Below are 23,574 nucleotides of genomic sequence, written 5' to 3'. Positions count from 1 at the left end.
CCTCAATTTTACCGCAAAAAAACCCTAATTTTACCCCCGAGACCCCAACTTTACACAAAAACCCCCCAATTTAATACCAAAAAACCCCAAATTCACCCCTCAAAAAACCAATTTCAACCCCAAAACCCCAATTTTACCCCCAAAAATGCCATTTCAGCCCAAGAAACCCAACTTCACCCCCCAAAAAATCCAATTTCACCCAAAACCCACCCAATTTCACCCCCCCAAAAAAACCCAATTTCATTCAAAAATCCCCAATTTCACCTAAAAAAAAGATTCACTCCAAAAAACCCCAATTTCACCCCACCCCCCCCCCAAATTTTACCCCCAAAAAATCCAATTTCACGCTAAAAAACCCAATTTCACCCCCAAAAAACCATTAATTTCACCCCCCCCAAAAAACCCAATTTGACCCCAAAAACCCCTCAAATTTTACCCCAAAATACCCAATTTTACCCCCAAACCTCAATTTCACCCCCAAACCCCCAATTTCACGCAAAAAACCCCAAATTCCCCCCCACAAAAACCAAAAAACCTCCATTTTTACCCAATCCCCCCCAAATTCTACCCCTAAACCCCCATTTTTACACGAAAAGCCCCAATTTCCCCCCCCAAAAAACCCCAATTTCACCCCAAAAACCCCAATTTGACCCAAAAACCCCCAAATTTCACCCCCAACCCCCATTTTTACCCTAAAAAAATCCAATTTCACCCCCAAACCCCCAAATTTTACCCCCGAACCCCCAATTTCCCGCCAGACCCCCCCAATTTCCCGCCAAACCCCCCGAATTTCCCGCCAAACCCCCCGAATTTCCCGCCAAAAAGCCCCAATTCCCCCCAACCCCCCCCAATTTTCCCCCCAAAAACCCGATTTCCCCCCCAACATCTCAACTTTTAACCCTCAAAACCCCAATTCCCCCCCACCCCCCGCCCCCAAACTAACGACTTTCACCCCCAAGCCCCCCGATTTTACCCCAAAAGCGGCGATTTCACCCCAAAAACCCCGCCGCGACTTCCTCCCACGCGGCCGCCGCTCCTTCTTCCCTCACTAGGCCGCGGCTCAAGCGGCGCCGGAAGCCGGAAGCCGCGTCACTTCCGGCGCGACGCGCCCTCCCGCCGGGGGGGTTGGCGGGAAAGCGAGTCCCGAAAGTGGCGGGAAAACCCGAACTCAACCGATTAAATTAATAAAACGACGAAATAAATCAAAATTCCGCCGTTTTAATGCAATAAATGAAGATAATTAAGGGACGCGCGAAAGCCAAGGCCCCTGTTGCTGCCTATTTATTGGTTTAAACACTAAAAACCGCGATAAACTCCTTCATCCTCACCCAAAACTCCATAAACCCTCCGCGTCTCTCTTACAAATCACCGAAAATAATTTAATTTATAACCCCAAACCCAAAAAAATTATTAATAGCGCGCTTTTGGTATTAAACCTTCTTTTTAAAGCTGTTTTGCGAATAAAAAAGACGAATTAGTGCCACCCAGTCACTAAATATATTTAAATCGTAATCGAAATACTAGAAAACGTATTTAAATCGTTCCGAAAACGGCATAAACTATATATTAAAATTATCGCTAAAGTCGTATAAAATGTATATTTGAATTATCATTAAAGCAGCACAAAATATATACTTGAATTATTACGAAAACTGGATAAAATACATATTAAAATTATCGCTAAAGAAATATAAAATCCGCATTTAAATTACTACTAAAACACCATAAAATACCTGTTCAAATCATCATTAAAGCGGCATAAAACGTATATTTAAATTAGTATTAAAGTAGCAAAACCCACACATTTAAATCATTATTGAAGCAGCGTAAAATACGTATTTAATTTATGATCAAACTGGGATAAAACGTATTTAAATTGTTATTAAAGTCGTATAAAATACGTATTTAAATTGTCATTAAAATACTGTAAGACACGTATTTAAATTATTATCAAAAGCGTATAAAATATCCACTTAAACCACCATTAAAATAACATAAAATATATATTTAAAATACCGTTCACGTAGTATAAAATGTGTATTTAAATAATTTTTAAAGCGGTGTAAAATTTATATTTAAATTACGTTCGAAGCGCTATAAAATATACACGCAAATTACCATTAAAACGGTCTAAAATAGATCAAGTTTTATTAAAATAAACTTTAACTGCACTGGAAATAAATTTAAAACTAAATTCGAAGGCGCAAATCTCGCCAAAAGCGTCTTCGAGCTGATTCGAAATTTTAATTTAAATGTAAAAATGGGGAATAAAAGGGAAATTAAGGGTTTGTCTGCGAAACAGAATCAGATAACGACGGATTTAACTAAAACACGATCATTTTGTAATTCCAAACAATAAAAATTATAAGGGATGGAATAAATGACTTAACGCTGTCCGGCCTATAAAATATCTTTAAATAATTATAAAAAAAATTATAAAAAATATTAAAAAAAATATGTTATAAAAGGCCGGGCGACTCGGGCGCCGCCGTTCCGAGCCGGTGATTTCGAGCGCCCGTTAAAACGCAGCCGCGAATTAACGCTTAATTAAAGACGAGGACGCCCGGCGCTCGTTAGCTACCTTTAATTCTCGTTATTATTAATTACTAAACAACGTCTCGATTTCTCCCGTGGGGAGAAATTTGGCGTTTCGAGGCGATTTCGCCGCCATTTTGACCCAATCTGAATCACCTCAGGCCTCAAAACGGCGCCGCAAACTCCTCAAATTTCGGGGTTTTTTGCCCCGATTTCCACATATAATGAAATAAAATTCCACTTTCTTGTCACGAAATGATTTTGATGCCGCCGTTTGGCGTTTTGAGGCGATTCCGCCGCCATTTTGACCCAATCTGAATCACCTCAGGCCTCAAAACGGCGCCACAAACTCCACAAATTTTGGGCTTTTTCGCCCCTGTTTCCACATATAATAAAATAAAATTCCACTTCTTTTGTCACAAAGTTATTTTGATGCCGCCGTTTTGTGTTTTGAGGCAATTTCACCGCCGCCATTTTGTGTTTTGAGGCGATTTCGCCGCCATTTTGACCCAATCTGAATCACCTCAGGCCTCAAAACGGCGCCGCAAACGCCACAAATTCCAGGGTTTTTCACCCCAATTTCCACATATAATGAAATAAAATTCCACTTTCTTGTCACGAAATGATTTTGATGCCGCCGTTTCATGTTTCGAGGCGATTTCGCCGCCGCCGTTTCGCGTTTTGAGGCGATTTCGCCGCCATTTTGACCCAATCTGAATCACCTCAGGCCTCGAAATGGCACCACAAACTCCACAAATTTTGGGTTTTTTCACCCCAATTTCCACATATAATAAAGTAAAATCCCACTTTCTTGTCCTGAAGTTATTTTGCTGCCACCATTTTGTGTTTTGAGGCGATTCCGCCGCCATTTTGACCCAATCTGAATCACCTCAGGCCTCAAAACGCCGCCACAAACTCCACAAATTTCGGGCTTTTTCGCCCCAATTTCCACATATAATAAAATAAAACTCCACTTTCTTGTCACGAAATGATTTTGATGCCGCCGTTTCGTGTTTCGAGGCGATTTCGCCGCCGCCATTTGGCGTTTCGAGGCGATTTCGCCGCCATTTTGACCCAATCTGAACCACCTCAGGCCTCGAAACGCCGCCACAAACGCCACAAATTTCGGGTTTTTTCGCCTCAATTTCCACATATAATGAAATAAAATTCCACTTTCTTGTCACGAAATGATTTTGATGCCGCCGTTTCGTGTTTCGAGGCGATTTCGCCGCCATTTTGTGTTTTGAGGCAATTTTTGTGCCACCATTTTGACCCAATCTGAATCACCTCAGGCCTCAAAATGGCGCCGCAAACGCCACAAATTTCGGGGTTTTTCGCCCCAATTTCCACATATAATAAAGTAAAATTCCACTTTCTTGTCACGAAATGATTCTGATGCCGCCATTTTGTGTTTTGAGGCAATTCCGCCGCCATTTTGACCCAATCTGAATCACCTCAGGCCTCAAAACGCCGCCACAAACTCCACAAATTTCGGGCTTTTTCGCCCCAATTTCCACATATAATAAAGTAAAATTCCACTTTCTTGTCCTGAAGTTATTTTGCTGCCACCATTTGGCGTTTTGAGGCGATTTCGCCGCCGCTGTTTTGCGTTTTGAGGCGATTTCGCCGCCATTTTGACCCAATCTGAATCACCTCAGGCCTCGAAACGCCGCCACAAACTCCACAAATTTTGGGGTTTTTCGCCCCAATTTCCACATATAATAAAATAAAACTCCACTTTCTTGTCACGAAATGATTTTGATGCCGCCGTTTGGCGTTTTGAGGCGATTTCGCCACCGCCATTTTGTGTTTTGAGGCGATTTTTGTGCCGCCATTTTGACCCAATCTGAATCACCTCAGGCCTCAAAACGCCGCCACAAACGCCACAAATTTCGGGCTTTTTCGCCTCAATTTCCACATATAATAAAATAAAATTCCACTTTCTTGTCACGAAATTATTTCGCCGCCGCGATTTTGTGTTTTGAGGCGATTTCGCCGCCATTTTGACCCAATCTGAATCACCTCAGGCCTCGAAATGGCGCCGCAAACGCCACAAATTTCGGGCTTTTTCGCCCCAATTTCCACATATAATGAAATAAAATTCCACTTTCTTGTCACGAAATGATTTTGATGCCGCCATTTGGCGTTTTGAGGTGATTTCGCCGCCACCATTTTGTGTTTTGAGGCGATTTTGCTGCCGCCATTTTGACCCAATCTGAATCACCTCAGGCCTCAAAATGGCGCCACAAACGCCACAAATTTCGGGCTTTTTCGCCCCAATTTCCACATATAATAAAATAAAATTCCACTTTCTTGTCACGAAATGATTTTGATGCCGTCATTTGGCGTTTTGAGGCGATTTCGCCGCCGCCATTTTGTGTTTTGAGGCGATTTCGCCGCCATTTTGACCCAATCTGAACCACCTCAGGCCTCAAAACGCCGCCACAAACTCCACAAATTTCAGGCTTTTTCGCCCCAATTTCCACATATATTAAAATAAAATTCCACTTTCTTGTCACGAAATGATTTTGATGCCGCCGCTTTGTGTTTTGAGGCGATTTCGCCACCACCATTTTGTGTTTTGAGGCGATTTTTGTGCCACCATTTTGACCCAATCTGAACCACCTCAGGCCTCGAAATGGCGCCGCAAACGCCACAAATTTCGGGGGTTTTCGCCCCAATTTCCACATATAATAAAATAAAATTCCACTTCTTTTGTCACGAAGTTATTTTGATGCCGCCATTTGGCGTTTCGAGGCGATTTCGCCGCCATTTTGTGTTTTGAGGCAATTTTTGTGCCACCATTTTGACCCAATCTGAATCACCTCAGGCCTCAAAACGGCGCCACAAACTCCACAAATTTCGGGTTTTTTCGCCTCAATTTCCACATATAATGAAATAAAATTCCACTTTCTTGTCACGAAATGATTTTGATGCCGCCGTTTTGTGTTTTGAGGCGATTTCGCCGCCGCCATTTCGCGTTTTGAGGCGATTTCGCTGCCATTTTGACCCAATCTGAATCACCTCAGGCCTCAAAATGGTGCCACAAACGCCACAAATTTCGGGGTTTTTCGCCCCAATTTCCACATATAATAAAATAAAATTCCACTTTCTTGTCACAAAATGATTTTGATGCCGCCGTTTCGTGTTTTGAGGCGATTTCACCGCCGCCGTTTTGCGTTTTGAGGCGATTTTTGTGCCACCATTTTGACCCAATCTGAATCACCTCAGGCCTCAAAACGGCACCACAAACGCCACAAATTTCGGGGTTTTTCGCCCCAATTTCCACATATAATAAAATAAAACTCCACTTTCTTGTCACGAAATGATTTTGATGCCACCGTTTCGTGTTCCGAGGCGATTTCTCCGCCGCCGTTTTGTGTTTTGAGGCGATTCCGCCGCCATTTTGACCCAATCCGAACCACCTCAGGCCTCAAACGCTGCCCCGAACTCCCCCAATTTCGGGCTTTTCCGCCCCGATTTCCGCGTGCGACAACGGCCGATGGCGGCGGTTCCGCCCCGGAGCGGCGCCGGGGGGGGGCGGGCGCCACGGCCGCCCCGTCTGGGGGGTTTGGGGTCATTTTGGGGGGCAGAGCAGGCGGTGGGTGCCCATGGCGGCCGCCCCGGCCAGCGCGATCCCCAGCGCGTCCGTCAGCGCCGCCGTCGTCACCGCCAGGGCCTGCGCCGCCGGGCCCGCCTGCAACCGGGGGTCAGTGGGGCTGCCCCACGGATCTGTGGGGCTGGGGGGTCAGTGGGGCTGCCCCACGGATCCGGGGGGCTGGGGGTCGATGGGGTCTATGGGGTTGGGTCTATGGGGTTGGGGGGTCAATGGGGTCTATGGGATCTATGGGGTTGGGTCTATGGGGCTGGGTCAATGAGATCTATGGGGTTGGGGTCTATGGGGTTGGGGTCTATGGGGTTGGGTCTATGGGGCTGGGGGGTCAATGGGGCTGCCCCACGGATCTGTGGGGCTGGGGGTTGATGGGGTTGGATCAATGGGATCTATGGGGTTGGGTCTATGGGGCTGGGGGATCAATGGGGCTGCCCCACGGATCCGGGGGGCTGGGGGGTCAATGGGGTTGAGTCTATGGGGTTGGAGGTCTATGGGGCTGCCCCACAGATCTGTGGGGCTGCGGATCTATAGAATTGGGGTCTATGGGGCTGGGGGTCTATGGGGCAGCCCCCCAGATCTGTGGGGACTGGGGCTCTATGGGCTTGGGGCGTCTGTGGGGCCCAGGGCCCGACCCCAGATCTATGGGGCAGCCGCCCCGCCCCCTCTGCCCGTTGGCCCCGCCCCCTTGCCCATATATGGACATCACACGAGGCCCCGCCCCCTGGAGGCCACGCCCCCCATACCCATATATGGACATCACCCCGTGGCCACACACCCCCGCCCACCCCGCCCCTTCCCCATATATGGACACCACACAAGGCTCCGCCCCCTGGAGGCCACGCCCCCCCATATATGGTCATCACCCCGGGGCCCCGCCCCCCCGGAGGCCACGCCCCCTCTCTGCCCCCCCCCCCATATATGGTCATCACCCCCCGCCCCCCCCCCCGAGGCCACGCCCCCTCTCTGCCCCCTCCCCATATATGGACATCACCCCGTGGCCCCACCCCTCCCCATATATGGTCATCACCCAAGGCCCCACCCCCTGGAGGCCACGCCCCCACCCCATATATGGACATCACCCCGTGGCCCCGCCCCTTTCCCCGCCCCATTGCCCATATATGGAGCTGCCCCGGGCCCCGCCCACCTGCTCGGCCACCAGCAGGAAGCTGCTCCCGTAGGCCACGCCCCCCAGCAGCCCCTCCCAGCCAACCAGCGCGAAGGCCACGCCCACCCCGGGCAGGAACGGCACCAGCACGGCGGCCAATAGGAGCGCGGCGTTCAGCAGCTGCGGGCGGGGCCGCGGTCACTGACCCCACAGATCTGTGGGGCAGCCCCACGGACCCCCGGACCCCCAACCCATTGATCTATGGGGCAGCCCCATTGACCCCCAGCCCCCTTGATCTATGGGGCAGCCCCATGCAGCCCAACCCCATTGACCCCCCAGCCCCATGGATCTATGGGGCAGCCCCATTGACCCCCAGCCCATTGATCTGTTGGGCAGCCCCATGGACCCCCAGCCCCCTTGATCTATGGGGCAGCCCCATGCAGCCCAACCCCATTGACCCCCCAGCCCCATGGATCTATGGGGCAGCCCCATTGACCTCCAATCCATTGATCTATGGGGCAGCCCCATTGACCCCCAATCCATGGATCTATGGGGCAGCCCCATTGACCCCAACCCCATTGACCCCCCAGCCCCATTGATCTATGGGGCAGCCCCATTGACCCCCAACCCCACAGATCCATGGGGCAGCCCCACTGCCCCCCGGCCCCACAGATCTATGGGGCAGCCCCACGGCCCCCCAGATCTATGGGGCAGCCCCACAGCCCCCCAGATCTGTGGGGCAGCCCCATTGACCCCAACCCCATTGACCCCCCCAGCCCCACAGATCCATGGGGCAGCCCCACTGCCCCCCGGCCCCACGGATCTATGGGGCAGCCCCACTGCCCCCCAACCCCATTGATCCCCCAGCCCCATTGATCTATGGGGCAGCCCCACTGCCCCCCGGCCCCACAGATCTATGGGGCGGCCCCACGGCCCCCCGGCCCCCCGGATCTGTGGGGCAGCCCCACTGCCCCCCAACCCCCCAGATCTATGGGGCAGCCCCACGGCCCCCCAGCCCCACAGATCTATGGGGCAGCCCCACACCTGCAGCAGCGGGAGGACCCAGAGGCGCCGCAGCCTGAGGCAGCGAAGGGACGAGCGGGAAACGAACACCCCGGATTGGTACAGGAGCTGGAACCTGGGGGGCAGCCCCATAGATTGACCCACAAGTCACCCAGAGACCCATAGAGACCCATATAAACCCAAACCGGACCCATAGGGACCCATAGATTGACCCACAGAGACCCATAAGGGACCCACCCAGCCCCCAAAGACACAGAGGGAGCTACGACTTAGGGGGCAGCCCCATAGATTGACCCATAAGTAACCCAGAGCGACCCATAGAGACCCATATAAACCCCAAACGGACCCATAGCGACCCATAGATTGACCCACACAGACCCATAAGGGACCCACCCAGCCCCCAAAGACACAGAGGGAGCCACGACTTAGGGGGCAGCCCCATAGATTGACCCATAAGTGATGCCAACATACCCATAACAGACCCATAGAGACCCATAGACACTCATAGAGACCCATAACTGACCCACACGGCGACCCAAGGACACAGAGGGAGCCGCCACTTGGGGGGCAGCCCCATAGATTGACCCACAAGTGACCCAGAGCGACCCATAGAGACCCATATAAACCCCAAACGGACCCATAGAGACCCATAGATTGACCCACAGAAACCTGTAAGGGACCCACCCAGCCCCCAAAGACACAGAGGGAGCCACGACTTAGGGGGCAGCCCCATAGATTGACCCACAAGTGACCCAGAGACCCATAGAGACCCATATAAACCCCAAACGGACCCATAGCGACCCATAGATTGACCCACAGAGACCCATAACGGACCCACACGGCGACCCAAGGACACACAGGGACCCGCCACTTGGGGGGCAGCCCCATAGATTGACCCATAAGTGACCCAGAGACCCATAACTGACCCATAGAGACCCATAGATTGACCCATAGGGACCCACACAGCCACCCAGGGACACACAGGGACGCAGCACTTGGGGGGCAGCCCCATAGATTGCCCCATAAGTGACCCAGAATGACCCACAGAGACCCAAACCGGCCCCACAGGGACCCATAGATTGACCCATAGGGACCCATAGGGACCCATAGATTGACCCATAGGGACCCACAGGGACCCATAGCGACCCATAGGGACTCACTGTGGGGCAGGTTATGGGTCTGACAAGTCACTACGGGGGGGGTTATGGGGCAGGGACGTCGCTATGGGGCAGGACGTGGGTCTAGAACCAACGCACGGGGTTGGTTATGGGGCCGGGCCGGGGCTTCTGGAGCCACCTATGGGGCAGGATGTGGGTCTAGAAAGCACTTGTGGGGCAGGGGCCGGGTCGGGAATGGGTTGTGGGGCTGGTTGTGGGGCAGGGGACGCGCTATGGGGCTGGTTATGGGGCTATGGGGCAGGGGACGCGCTATGGGGCTGGTTATGGGGCTATGGGGCAGGGGACGCGCTATGGGGCGGGCTGTGGGGCTGGCTATGGGGCAGGGGACGTGCTATGGGGCGGGCTGTGGGGCTGGCTATGGGGCTGGCTATGGGGCAGGGGACGCGCTATGGGGCTGGTTATGGGGCTATGGGGCAGGGGACGCGCTATGGGGCTGGTTATGGGGCTGGCTATGGGGCAGGGGATGCGCTATGGGGCGGGCTGTGGGGCTGGCTATGGGGCTGGGGACGCGCTATGGGGCTGGTTATGGGGCTGGCTATGGGGCTGGGGACGCGCTATGGGGCGGGCTGTGGGGCTGGTTATGGGGCTGGGGACGCGCTATGGGGCGGGCTGTGGGGCTGGTTATGGGGCAGGGGACGCGCTGTGGGGCGGGCTGTGGGGCTGGTTATGGGGCTGGCTATGGGGCAGGGGACGCGCTATGGGGCGGGCTGTGGGGCTGGCTATGGGGCAGGGGACGTGCTATGGGGCGGGCTGTGGGGCTGGTTATGGGGCTGGGGACGCGCTATGGGGCGGGCTGTGGGGCTGGTTATGGGGCTGGGGACGCGCTATGGGGCGGGCTGTGGGGCTGGTTATGGGGCAGGGGACGCGCTGTGGGGCGGGCTGTGGGGCTGGTTATGGGGCTGGCTATGGGGCAGGGGACGCGCTATGGGGCGGGCTGTGGGGCTGGCTATGGGGCAGGGGACGTGCTATGGGGCGGGCTGTGGGGCTGGTTATGGGGCTGGGGACGCGCTATGGGGCGGGCTGTGGGGCTGGTTATGGGGCTGGGGACGCGCTATGGGGCGGGCTGTGGGGCTGGCTATGGGGCTGGGGACGCGCTATGGGGCGGGCTGTGGGGCTGGTTATGGGGCTGGGGACGCGCTATGGGGCGGGCTGTGGGGCTGGCTATGGGGCTGGGGACGCGCTATGGGGCGGGCTGTGGGGCTCACCATCTGTACTGCTCGTTGTGGGTCAGGGAGGACGACGGGAACTCCAGCAGGTCCAGCTGGGGGGGGCGTGTGGGGCGGGACCCATAAGTGTGGGGCAGGACCCACGGACCCCGCCCCATAGACCCACAGACCCCCCCCAGCCCCATAGATCCCACCCCATAGATCCCAACCCCATAGATCCCAAAGCGCAGACCCACAGACCCCTCTGCCCCATAGATCCCACCCCATAGATCCCGCCCCATAGATCCCGCCCCATAGATCCCCCAGCCCGGAAATCACACCCCATAGACACCCAGCCCCATAGATCCCACCCCACAGATCGCACCCCATATATCCCCTGCCCCACTGATCCCGCCCCATAGACCCCCAGCCCCACAGCCCCCCCTGCCCCATAGACCCTGGCCCTTAGATCCCCAGCCCCACAGATCCCGCCCCACAGATCCCCAGCCCCATAGACGCGCAGCCCCATAGATCCCACCCCATAGACCCCCAGCCCCACAGATCCCGCCCCACAGACCCCCAGCCCCACAGCTCCATAGACCCCGCCCCATAGACCCACAGCCCCATAGATCCCGCCCCACAGACCCCCCCACCCCATAGATCCTACCCCACAGATCCCCAGCCCCACAGCCCCGCACCCCACAGATCCCACCCCATAGAACCCCTGCCCCATAGACCCCCAGCCCCACACACTCCCCAATCCCACCCCATAAACCCCCTGCCCCATAGATCCCACCCCACAGCCTCCCAGCCCCATAGACCCCCAGCCCCATAGATCCCACCCCACAGCCCCTCCTGCCCCATAGATCCCACCCCCCCGCCCCATAGATCCCACCCCACAGACCCCCAGCCCCACAGCCCCCCCTGCCCCATAGATCCCACCCCACAGACCCCCGGCCCCACAGCCCCCCCCCCCCGCCCCATAGATCCCGCCCCATAGATCCCGCCCCATAGATCCCGCCCCATAGATCCCGCACCAGCCCCTGGTTGATCAGATATTCCAGGAAATACACGAGGCCCAGCGGGGTGGCCGCCCAGAGCGCGCCCTGCGGGAAACGGCACCGGGCCCCATAGCGACCCCGGGGGGACCCAGGCGTCCGGGGCCCCATAGCGACCCCGGGGGGACCCAGGCGTCCGGGCCCCATAGCGACCCCGGGGGGACCCAGGCGTCCGGGAGCCCCATAGCGACCCCGGGGGGACCCAGGCGTCCGGGAGCCCCATAGAGACCCCGGGGGGACCCAGGCGTCCGGGAGCCCCATAGCGACCCCGGGGGGACCCAGGTGTCCGGGGCCCCATAGCGACCCCGGGGGGACCCAGGTGTCCGGGGCCCCATAGCGACCCCGGGGGGACCCAGGCGTCCGGGGCCCCATAGCGACCCCGGGGGGACCCAGGCGTCCGGGGCCCCAGAGAGACCCCGGGGGGACCCAGGCGTCCGGGGCCCCATAGAGACCCCGGGGGGACCCAGGCGTCCGGGCCCCATAGCGACCCCGGGGGGACCCAGGCGTCCGGGGGACCCAGAGAGACCCCGGGGGGACCCAGGCGTCCGGGGCCCCAGAGAGACCCCGGGGGGACCCAGGCGTCCGGGCCCCATAGAGACCCCGGGGGGACCCAGGCGTCCGGGCCCCATAGCGACCCCGGGGGGACCCAGGCGTCCGGGGGACCCAGAGAGACCCCGGGGGGACCCAGGCGTCCGGGGCCCCAGAGAGACCCCGGGGGGACCCAGGCGTCCGGGGCCCCATAGCAACCCCGGGGGGACCCAGGCGTCCGGGAGCCCCATAGCGACCCCGGGGGGACCCAGGCGTCCGGGAGCCCCATAGCGACCCCGGGGGGACCCAGGCGTCCGGGGCCCCATAGCGACCCCGGGGGGACCCAGGCGTCCGGGAGCCCCATAGCGACCCCGGGGGGACCCAGGCGTCCGGGGCGCCATAGCGACCCCGGGGGGACCCAGGCGTCCGGGGCCCCAGAGAGACCCCGGGGGGACCCAGGCGTCCGGGACCCCATAGCAACCCCGGGGGGACCCAGGCGTCCGGGGCCCCATAGCGACCCCGGGGGGACCCAGGCGTCCGGGGCCCCATAGCGACCCCGGGGGGACCCAGGCGTCCGGGAGCCCCATAGCGACCCCGGGGGGACCCAGGCGTCCGGGGCCCCATAGCGACCCCGGGGGGACCCAGGCGTCCGGGGCCCCATAGCGACCCCGGGGGGACCCAGGCGTCCGGGGCCCCAGAGAGACCCCGGGGGGACCCAGGCGTCCGGGCCCCATAGCGACCCCGGGGGGACCCAGGCGTCCGGGGCCCCATAGCGACCCCGGGGGGACCCAGGCGTCCGGGGCCCCATAGCGACCCCGGGGGGACCCAGGCGTCCGGAGCCCCATAAAGATCCCGGGGGGACCCAGGCGTCCGGGGCCCCATAAAGATCCCGGGGGGACCCAGGCGTCCGGAGCCCCATAGAGACCCCGGGGGGACCCAGGCGTCCGGGGGACCCATAGCGACCCCGGGGGGACCCAGGCGTCCGGGGCCCCATAGCGACCCCGGGAGGACCCAGGCGTCCGGGGCCCCAGAGAGACCCCGGGGGGACCCAGGTGTCCGGGAGCCCCATAGCGACCCCGGGGGGACCCAGGCGTCCGGGGCCCCAGAGAGACCCCGGGGGGACCCAGGCGTCCGGGGCCCCAGAGAGACCCCGGGGGGACCCAGGTGTCCGGGAGCCCCATAGCGACCCCGGGGGGACCCAGGCGTCCGGGGCCCCAGAGAGACCCCGGGGGGACCCAGGCGTCCGGGGCCCCATAGCGACCCCGGGGGGACCCAGGTGTCCGGGAGCCCCATAGCGACCCCGGGGGGACCCAGGCGTCCGGGGGACCCATAGCGACCCCGGGGGGACCCAGGCGTCCGGGGCCCCAGAGAGACCCCGGGGGGACCCAGGCGTCCGGGGCCCCAGAGAGACCCCGGGGGGACCCAGGCGTCCGGGTGCCCCCCGCCCCCCACCCCCCAAAGGGACCCAGGCGTCCGGGCCCCCCCCCCCTCCCCCATAGGGACCCAGGCGTCCGGGCCCCCCCCCTCCCCCATCCCCCAAAGGGACCCAGGCGTCCGGGCCCCCCCCCTCCCCCATCCCCCAAAGGGACCCAGGCGTCCGGGCCCCCCCCCCCCCCCATCCCCCAAAGGGACCCAGGCGTCCGGGCCCCCCCCCCCTCCCCCATCCCCCAAAGGGACCCAGGCGTCCGGGCCCCCCCCCCCCCCATCCCCCAAAGGGACCCAGGCGTCCGGGCCCCCCCCCTCCCCCATCCCCCAAAGGGACCCAGGCGTCCGGGCCTCCCCCCCCTCCCCCATCCCCCCAAAGGGACCCAGGCGTCCGGGCCCCTCCCCCACCTTGGCCACGCGCCAGCGCCGCGCGCGGGGCAGCGCGGGGGGCGGGGGGAGGGGCGGCCCGGGGGGCGGCGGCAGCAGCAGCAGGAAACTGGGGGGGGAGGGGAGGGGTCAGCGCCCCAGAGCCCCAGAACCCCCCAATTACCCCATAGACCCCCAGAGCCCCAGAACCCCCCCCAGCCCCATAACCACCCCAGCCCCATAGCCCCATAGCCCCCCAATTACCCCATAGCCCCCCCCAGCCCCATAGCCCCCAGCCCCATAGCCCCCCAGCCCCATAGCCCCATAGCCCCCCAGCCCCATAGCCCCCCATAGCCCCCCAGCCCCATAGCCCCCCAGCCCCATAGCCCCCCAGCCCCATAGCCCCATAGCCCCCCAGCCCCATAGCCCCATAGCCCCCCAGCCCCATAGCCCCCCATAGCCCCCCAGCCCCATAGCCCCCCAGCCCCCAGCCCCACGGGCGCAGCCCCACCTGGCGGCGCTGACGGGGGGCAGGCCCAGGGCGGGCAGGAGGGCGGGGCCCAGCGGCAGCCCCGCCCCCGCCAGCGCCCCGTACAGCAGCGCCCCGCTCAGCCCGGCCAGGCCCGTGCCCGACGCCCAGGCGCTCAGCGCCGGCCTGCGGGGAGACCATGGAGAGCGCGGGGGCAGAGAGACCATAGAGAGTACAGGACCATAGAGACCACGGAGACCATGGAGAGCGCGGGGGCAGAGAGACCATGGAGAGCATGGAGACCATAGAGAGCATGGAGACCATAGAGAGCATGGAGACCATAGAGAGCGCAGGGGCAAAGAGACCATGGAGAGCGCGGGGGCAGAGAGACCATGGAGAGCGTGGAGACCATAGAGAGCGCAGGGGCAGAGAGACCATGGAGAGCATGGAGAGCGCAGGGGCAGAGAGACCATAGGGACCATGGAGACCATAGAGACCATGGAGACCATGGAGACCATAGAGAGCGCAGGGGCAGAGAGACCATAGAGAGTACAGGACCATAGAGACCACGGAGACCATGGAGAGCGCAGGGGCAGAGAGACCATAGGGACCATGGAGACCATGGAGAGCGCAGGGGCAGAGAGACCATAGGGACCATGGAGACCATGGAGAGCGCAGGGGCAGAGAGACCATAGAGACCATGGAGACCATAGAGAGCGCAGGGGCAGAGAGACCATGGAGAGCATGGAGACCATGGAGAGCGCAGGAGCAGAGAGACCATGGAGACCATGGAGACCATAGAGAGCACAGGGGCAGAGAGACCATGGAGAGCGCGGGGGCAGAGAGACCATGGAGAGCATGGAGAGCACGGAGACCATAGAGAGCACAGGGGCAGAGAGACCATGGAGAGCGCAGGGGCAGAGAGACCATGGAGAGCGCAGGACCATAGAGACCACGGAGACCATGGAGACCATGGAGACCATGGAGAGCGCAGAGGCAGAGAGACCATGGAGACCATGGAGACCATAGAGAGCACAGGGGCAGAGAGACCATGGAGAGCATGGAGAGCATGGAGACCATGGAGAGCACAGGGGCAGAGAGACCATGGAGAGCACAGGGGCAGAGAGACCATGGAGAGCGCAGGGGCAGAGAGACCATGGAGACCATGGAGAGCATGGAGACCATGGAGAGCACAGGGGCAGAGAGACCATAGGGACCATGGAGACCATGGAGACCATAGAGACCATGGAGACCATAGAGACCATGGAGACCATAGAGAGCACAGGGGCAGAGAGACCATAGAGAGCGCAGGGGCAGAGAGACCATGGAGAGCGCAGGGGCAGAGAGACCATGGAGACCATGGAGACCATGGAGACCATAGAGAGCGCAGGGGCAGAGAGACCATGGAGACCATAGAGAGCACAGGGGCAGAGAGACCATGGAGAGCGCAGGGGCAGAGAGACCATGGAGAGCATGGAGACCATAGAGAGCGCAGGGGCAGAGAGACCATGGAGAGCATGGAGACCATGGAGAGCGCGGGGGCAGAGAGACCATGGAGACCATGGAGACCATAGAGAGCACAGGGGCAGAGAGACCATGGAGAGCATGGAGACCATAGAGAGCGCAGGGGCAGAGAGACCATGGAGAGCATGGAGACCATAGGGACCATGGAGACCATGGAGAGCGCAGGGGCAGAGAGACCACAGAGACCATGGAGACCATAGAAAGCATGGAGACCATAGAGAGCATGGAGACCATGGACACCATGGAGACCATAGAGACCATGGAGAGCATAGAGACCATGGAGACCATAGAGAGCACAGAGACCATGGAGACCATGGAGACCATAGAGAGCATGGAGACCATAGAGAGCACAGGGGCAGAGAGACCATAGACACCATGGAGACCATAGGGACCATGAAGACCATAGAGAGCATGGAGACCATAGAGACCATGGAGACCATGGAGACCATGGACACCATGGAGACCATAGAGACCATAGAGAGCACAGGACCATAGACACCATGGAGACCATGGAGACCATAGAGACCATAGAGACCATGGAGACCATAGAGACCATGGAGACCATAGAGAGCACAGGACCATAGAGACCATGGAGACCATAGAGAACATGGAGACCATAGAGAGCACAGGACCATAGAGACCATGGAGACCATAGAGACCATAGAGACCATGGAAACCATAGACAGCACAGGAGCATAGAGACCATAGAGACCATAGAGAGCACAGGAGCATAGAGACCACAGGGACCATAGAGACCCATAGAAACCCATAGGGACCCACAGGGACCCATAGAGCCCCACAGGGACCCATAGGGACCCATAGGGACCCACAGGGACCCATAGAGACCCACAGGGACCATAGAGACCCATAGGGACCCACAGGGACCCACAGGGCCCCATAGGGACCCATAAGGACCCACCCCCAGCCCCATAAGTGGCCCCAGCCCCCCCCAGCCCCAAACCGCCCCCGCGCCCCACAGCGCCCCACAGCGCCCCCTACCTGCCGTACTCGGCCGCCAGCGCCAGCAGCGTCACCTCCCCCAGGCCCGAGGCTGCACTGGCCAGAGCCACCCCTGCGACCCACACATCTATGGGGCAGCCCCACAGACACCCCATAGAGACCCCCCGGGACCCACAGATCTATGGGGCAGCCCCACAGACACCCCCAGAGCCGCCCCTGCGACCCACACATCTATGGGGCAGCCCCACAGACACCCCCAGAGCCGCCCCTGCGACCCACACATCTATGGGGCAGCCCCACAGACACCCCCAGAGCCGCCCCCGGGACCCACACATCTATGGGGCAGCCCCACAGACACCCCATAGAGACCCCCTGGGACCCACAGATCTATGGGGCAGCCCCACAGACACCCCATAGAGACCCCCCGGGACCCACACATCTATGGGGCAGCCCCACAGACACCCCCAGAGCCACCCCTGCGACCCACAGATCTATGGGGCAGCCCCACAGACACCCCCAGAGCCGCCCCTGCGACCCACAGATCTATGGGGCAGCCCCACAGACACCCCATAGAGACCCCCCGGGACCCACACATCTATGGGGCAGCCCCACAGACACCCCCAGAGCCACTCCCGGGACCCACAGATCTATGGGGCAGCCCCACAGACACCCCCAGAGCCGCCCCTGCGACCCACAGATCTATGGGGCAGCCCCACAGACACCCCATAGAGACCCCCCCAGTGCCATAGACCCCACCCCAGCCCCATAGACACCCCATAAAGCCCCATAGGAACCTAATACGGCCCCATAGATCTCACCCCAGCCCCACAGATCCCCCCCACCTGCCCACTTATGGGGCGGCCCCACACGTGTGGGGCGGCCCCGCCCCCACTCACCCCCCAGGCTCTCGGCCAATCGGCGCCCGGAGGCCACGAGGGTCACGGAGCCCCAGGAACACAGACAGGAAGTGATGACACGAGGCCTGCGGGGACCCAGGCGTCCGGGAGGGACCCAGGCGTTCGGGAGGGACCCAGGAGTTCGGGAGGGACCCAGGAGTTCAGAGGGACCCAGGCGTTCGGGGGGGACCCAGGAGTTCGGGGAGACCCAGGAGTTCTGGGGGACCCAGGAGTTCTGAGGGACCCAGGTGTTCAGGGGGGGACCCAGGCGTCCGGAGGGACCCAGGAGTTCGGGGAGACCCAGGCGTCTGGGGGGGACCCAGGAGTTCGGGGGGACCCAGGAGTTCAGAGGGACCCAGGCGTTCGGGAGGGGACCCAGGAGTTCGGGGGGACCCAGGAGTTCGGGGGGACCCAGGAGTTCAGGGAAGAACCCAGGCGTCCGGAGGGACCCAGGCATTCTGAGGGACCCAGGAGTGCGGGACGGACCCAGGAGTTTGGGGGGACCCAGGCGTTCGGGAGGGACCCAGAAGTTCTGAGGGACCCAGGAGTTCGGGAGGGACCCAGGAGTTCGGGGGAACCCAGGCGTTCGGGAGGGGACCCAGGAGTTCGGGGGGACCCAGGTGTTCGGGAGGGGACCCAGGCGTCCGGAGGGACCCAGGCATTCTGAGGGACCCAGGCGTTCGGGAGGGGACCCAGGCGTCCGGAGGGACCCAGGCGTCCAGAGGGACCCAGGAGTTCGGGGGGACCCAGGAGTTGGGGGGGACCCAGGCGTTCGGGAGGGGACCCAGGAGTTCGGGGGGACCCAGGAGTTGGGGGGGACCCAGGCGTTCGGGAGGGGACCCAGGAGTTCAGGAGGGACCCAGGAGTTCGGGGGGACCCAGGCGTTCGGGAGGGGACCCAGGAGTTCTGAGGGACCCCGGCGTCCGGGCTCACCCGTAGGGCAGCCGGTGGATCCCCAGCGGCGCCACCAGCTTGATGAGCAGCGTGGGGAGGATGTCGGCCAATAGCACGGCCTGGGGACAGCCAGGCCCCGCCCCCTCAGCCCCGCCCCCTTTTAAGCCCCGCCCCCTTGACCCCACCCATTCAAGCTCCACTCCCTTGACCCCACCCCTTTAAAGCCCCACCCACTTTAAGCCCCGCCCCCTTTAAGCCCCACCCATTTGGAGCCCTGTAAGCCCCGCCCCCTTAAACCCCGCCCCTTAAACCCCACCCACTTTAAGCCCCGCCCACTCCGCTCCCACCCATTGGCACCCTTCAGGCCCCGCCCCCTTTAAGCCCCGCCCCCTTTGGGTCCCTCCCCATTAAGCCCCACCCCCCCCATTAACTCCAACTAAGTCCCGCCCCCTTTGGCTCCAGCCCTTTCAGGCCCCGCCTCCTTTGGCCCCGCCCCTTTCAGGCCACACCCCCTTTCGGGCCCCGTCCCATTAGCCCCGCCCCCTTCAAACCCCGCCCCATTTAAGCCCCGCCCCTTTAGGTCCCTCCCCCTTTAAACCCCACCCCCCACCGCATTAACTCCAACTAAGCCCCGCCCCCTTTGGCCCCGCCCCTTTCGGGGCCTGTCCATTTCAGGCCCCACCCCCTTTGGCCCCGCCCCTTCCAGGCCCCGCCCCCTTTGGCCCCACTCCCTTTGGCCCCGCCCCTTTAGGCCCCCGCCCCTTTCAGGCCCCACCCCCTTGCCCCCGCCCCTTTTGGGCCCCGCCCCCTTTGGCCCCGCCCCTTGCAGGCCCCGCCCCCTTGGCCCCGCCCCTTTCGGGCCCCGCCCCCTTTGGCCCCGCCCCTTTCGGGCCCCGCCCCTTGCAGGCCCCGCCCTCACCCCCGTGGACTCTTTGTTGCAGTCGCGGGTGGAGCCGTTTCCCGCCAGCACCTGCGGGGGGCGGAGCTTCAAGGGGCGTGGCCCGGGAAAGGGACCCAGGAGTTCGGGAAGGACCCAGGCGTCCGGGGGTCTCAGGTGTTCGGGGAGGAACCCAGGTGTCCGGGGGGGGACCCAGGAGTTCTGAGGGACCCAGGCGTTCGGGACGGGACCCCGGAGTTCAGGAAGGGACCCAGGAGTTCGGGGGGGACCCAGGAGTTCGGGGGGGACCCAGGAGTTCGGGGGGGACCCAGGTGTTCGGGGAGGGACCCAGGAGTTCTGAGGGACCCGGGAGTTCGGGGGGACCCAGGAGTTCGGGAAGGGACCCAGGAGTTCTGAGGGACCCAGGCGTTCGGGAGGGGACCCAGGAGTTCAGGAGGGGACCCAGGAATTCGGGAAGGACCCAGGCATCCGGGAGGGACCCAGGCGTCCGGGAGGGACCCAGGCGTCCGGGAGGGGACCCAGGAATTCGGGAGGGACCCAGGCGTCCGGGAGGGACCCAAGAGTTCAGGAGGGGACCCAGGAATTCGGGAAGGACCCAGGCGTCCGGGAGGGACCCAGGAGTTCAGGAGGGGACCCAGGAATTCGGGAAGGACCCAGGCATCCGGGAGGGACCCAGGCGTCCGGGAGGGACCCAGGCGTCCGGGAGGGGACCCAGGAATTCGGGAGGGACCCAGGCGTCCGGGAGGGACCCAAGAGTTCAGGAGGGGACCCAGGAATTCGGGAAGGACCCAGGCGTCCGGGAGGGACCCAGGAGTTCAGGAGGGGACCCAGGAATTCGGGAAGGACCCAGGCGTCCGGGAGGGACCCAGGCGTCCGGGAGGGGACCCAGGAATTCGGGAAGGACCCAGGCGTCCGGGAGGGACCCAGGAGTTCAGGAGGGGACCCAGGAATTCGGGAAGGACCCAGGCGTCCGGGAGGGACCCAGGCGTCCGGGAGGGGACCCAGGAATTCGGGAAGGACCCAGGCATCCGGGAGGGACCAAGGTGTCCGAGAGGGACCCAGGCGTCCGGGAGGGACCCAGGCGTCCGGGGTGGCGCGCCGCTCACCGGCGCCCCCTGCAGGATGTCCCGCGCCGCGCTCAGCATCAGCACGTACGGGAGGTTGTTGGCCACGCCCAGCAGCCTGGGGGCGGGGCCAGCGCTCAGGGGGCGGGGCCACACGGGGCGGGGGCGGGGCGAAGGGGGCGGGGCTTGTTGTAAAGGGGGTGGGGTTTAGGGATAAGGGGGAGGAGTTTGGGGGCTTAAGGGGGTGGGGTTTGGGGGCGGAGTCCAGGTGTCAAAGGGGCGGAGTTTATGGAATAAAGGGGCGGGGCTTGGGGTCTGAAAGGGGCGGGGTTTGGAGTGAAGGGGCGGGGGTTGCGATAAGGGGGCGGGGTTTGGGATAAGGGGGTGGGGTTTGGGATAAGGGGGCAGGGTTTGGGATAAGGGGGCGGAGTCCAGGTGTCAAAGGGGCGGAGTTTATGGATTAAGGGGGTGAGGTTTGGGGGCTTAAGGGGGCAGGGTTTGGGGTTAAAGGGGCGGAGTTTAGTGGTGAAGTGGGCGGGGTTTGGGGGCTTAAGGGGGCGGGGTTGGGGTGAAGGGGCAGGGTTTGGGGAGAAGGGGCGGAGCTTCAGGCTTACAGGGGGTGGGGGTTGGGTGTGAAGGGGCGGAGTTTATGGATTAAAGGGGCGGGGTTTGGGGTCTGAAAGGGGCGGGGTTTGGGGTTAAGGGGGCGGGGTCCAGGTGTCAAAGGGGGCGGAGTTTATGGATTAAAGGGGCAGAGTTTAGTGGTGAAGGGGGCGGGGTTTGGGGGTTTAAGGGGGCGGGGTTTGGGGGGTTAAGGGGCGGGGTTTATGGAATAAAGGGGTGGGGGTTGGGGTCTGAAAGGGGCGGGGTTTGGGGTCTGAAAGGGGCGGGGTTTGTGGAATAAAGGGGCGGGGTTTGTGGTTAAAGGGGGCAGGGTTTGGGGTGAAGGGGCGGGGTTTGTGGTTAAAGGGGGCGGGGTTTGGGGTGAAGGGGCGGGGTTTGTGGAACAAAGGGGCGGGGTTTGTGGTAAAGGGGGCGGGGTTTGGGGTGAAGGGGCGGGGTTTGGGGTGAAGGGGCGGGGTTTGGGTTTAGGGGCGGGGTTTGTGGAACAAAGGGGTGGGGTTTGTGGTAAAGGGGGCGGGGTTTGGGGTGAAGGGGCGGGGTTTGGGGTCTCACCAAAAGGCCGCGCTCGTCCTCCAGGCGGCGCCGGGGGGCGCGGGGGCGGGGGAGGGGCTGGGGGGCGGCGTGGGGGGAGGGGCTGGGGGGAGAGAACGGGGGAGGGGCGGGTTAGGGGGGCGGGATGTGGGGCAGGGGGGCCCTATGGGGCTGGGGATTCGCTATGGGGCCGGTTATGGGGCTGGGGATTCACTATGGGGCCAGTTATGGGGCTGGGGATTCGCTATGGGGCCAGTTATGGGGCTGGGGATTCATTACAAGGCCAGTTATGGGGCTAGGGATTCGCTATGGGGCTACTTATGGGGCTGGGGATTCACTATGGGGCCACTTATGGGGCTGGGGATTCACTATGGGGCCACTTATGGGGCTGGGGATTCACTATGGGGCCAGTTATGGGGCTGAGGATTCGCTATGGGCCCACTTATGGGGCTGAGGATTCGCTATGGGGCAGGTTATGGGGCTGGGGGTCCCTGTGGGGCCACTTATGGGGCTGGGGATTCATTATGGGGCCAGTTATGGGGCTGGGGGGGGTCGCTATGGGGCAGGTCATGGGTCTAGAAACCACGTATGGGGCCGGTTATGGGTCTAGAATCAAGTTATGGGGTTGGATGCGGGGCTTGGGGTCACTATGGGGCCTGTTATGGGGCTGCTTATGGGTCTAGAAACCACTTATGGGGCTGGTTATGGGGCTGGGGGTCCCTGCGGGGCCACTTATGGGGCTGGGGATTCATTATGGGGCCACTTATGGGGCTGGGGATTCACTATGGGGCCACTTATGGGGCTGAGGATTCGCTATGGGGCAGGTTATGGGGCTGAGGATTCGCTATAGGGCCAGTTATGGGGCTGAGGATTCGCTATGGGGCAGGTTATGGGGCTGGGGGTCCCTGTGGGGCCACTTATGGGGCTGGGGATTCATTATGGAGCCAATTATGGGGCTGGGGATTCACTATGGGGCCACTTAGGGGGCTGAGGATTCGCTATGGGGCAGGTTATGGGGCTGGGGATTCACTATGGGGCCACTTATGGGGCTGGGGATTCACTATGGGGCCAGTTATGGGGCTGGGGGGGTCGCTATGGGGCAGGTCATGGGTCTACAAACCACGTATGGGGCCACTTATGGGTCTAGAATCAAGGTATGGGGTTGGATGCGGGGCTTGGGGTCACTATGGGGCCCGTTATGGGGCTGCTTATGGGTCTAGAAACCACTTATGGGGCTGGTTATGGGGCTGGGGGTCCCTGTGGGGCCACTTACAGCTCCAGTTATGGGTCTATGGGGCAGGTTATAGTGCCCAGGGGCCCTGTGGGGCCACTTATGGGTCCAGTTATAGATCTATGGGTCCGGTTACGGGTCTATGGGGCAGGTTATGGGGCCGGGGGTCCCTGTGGGGCCACTTATGGGTCCAGTTATGGGTCTATGGGGCAGGTTATGGGATCCGGGGCCCCTATGTGGCCACTTATGGGTCCAGTTACGGGTCTATGGGGCAGGCTATGGGCCCGCCCATGTCTCTGGGGCCGGTTCCGCCTCCATTTTGGGCCAATTTGGGGCCAATTTCGGGCGAATTCGGGGACATTTCGGCCTCACCCGGCAGCAGCTGCTCCTCGTCCGCCATCTTTGCGGCGCGTGATCCACGTGACCCCCCCTCCACGCCGCGTCCCCACGTGATCCAGGCGCCCTCTCGCGATTGGCCCGCGTTCCCACGTGATCCGGGCGCCCTCT

General features: G+C 61.2%; 2 protein-coding genes across 3 annotated transcripts in view; both read right to left on the bottom strand.

The window, feature by feature from the left end:
* EIF3CL (eukaryotic translation initiation factor 3 subunit C like) overlaps positions 1 to 1,063 on the bottom strand; it is a 43,813-nt gene extending 42,750 nt beyond the window's left edge. For both annotated transcript variants that reach the window (XM_065655285.1, XM_065655284.1), the window contains exon 1: positions 974 to 1,063. The gene's annotated coding sequence lies outside the window, so the exon portion shown is untranslated. The remainder of the gene's footprint in view (positions 1 to 973) is intronic.
* A 4,965-nt stretch (positions 1,064 to 6,028) lies between these two features.
* On the bottom strand, positions 6,029 to 23,480 carry CLN3 (CLN3 lysosomal/endosomal transmembrane protein, battenin). Its single transcript, XM_065655309.1, has 14 exons — positions 23,440 to 23,480; positions 21,858 to 21,939; positions 20,724 to 20,799; positions 19,639 to 19,689; positions 18,759 to 18,838; positions 17,826 to 17,911; positions 16,969 to 17,041; positions 14,488 to 14,631; positions 14,019 to 14,106; positions 11,637 to 11,705; positions 10,660 to 10,715; positions 8,298 to 8,391; positions 7,293 to 7,433; positions 6,029 to 6,232 (listed from the first exon to the last, which is right to left on the bottom strand). Exons 1-14 carry the CDS (start codon positions 23,465 to 23,467, stop codon positions 6,113 to 6,115), a joined length of 1,188 nt encoding a protein of 395 aa, XP_065511381.1. The 5' UTR covers positions 23,468 to 23,480; the 3' UTR covers positions 6,029 to 6,112.
* Positions 23,481 to 23,574: the final 94 nt, after the last annotated feature.

This window comes from Caloenas nicobarica, chromosome 38 (assembly GCF_036013445.1).
Source record: "Caloenas nicobarica isolate bCalNic1 chromosome 38, bCalNic1.hap1, whole genome shotgun sequence".
NCBI lineage: Eukaryota > Metazoa > Chordata > Aves > Columbiformes > Columbidae > Caloenas > Caloenas nicobarica.
Note: the sequence above shows the minus strand (reverse complement) of the source record. Positions and strands in the feature narration are given on the sequence as shown.

Coding starts and splice junctions, on each gene's coding strand:
- CLN3 (XM_065655309.1), bottom strand. CDS start 23,467: ATGGCGGACGAGGAGCAGCTGCTGCCGG. Junction 18,839..19,638: donor GCAACAAAGAGTCCACGGGG/GTGAGGGCGGGG, acceptor GGCTGTCCCCAG/GCCGTGCTATTGGCCGACAT. Junction 7,434..8,297: donor GGGTCCTCCCGCTGCTGCAG/GTGTGGGGCTGC, acceptor CCCCGCCCGCAG/CTGCTGAACGCCGCGCTCCT.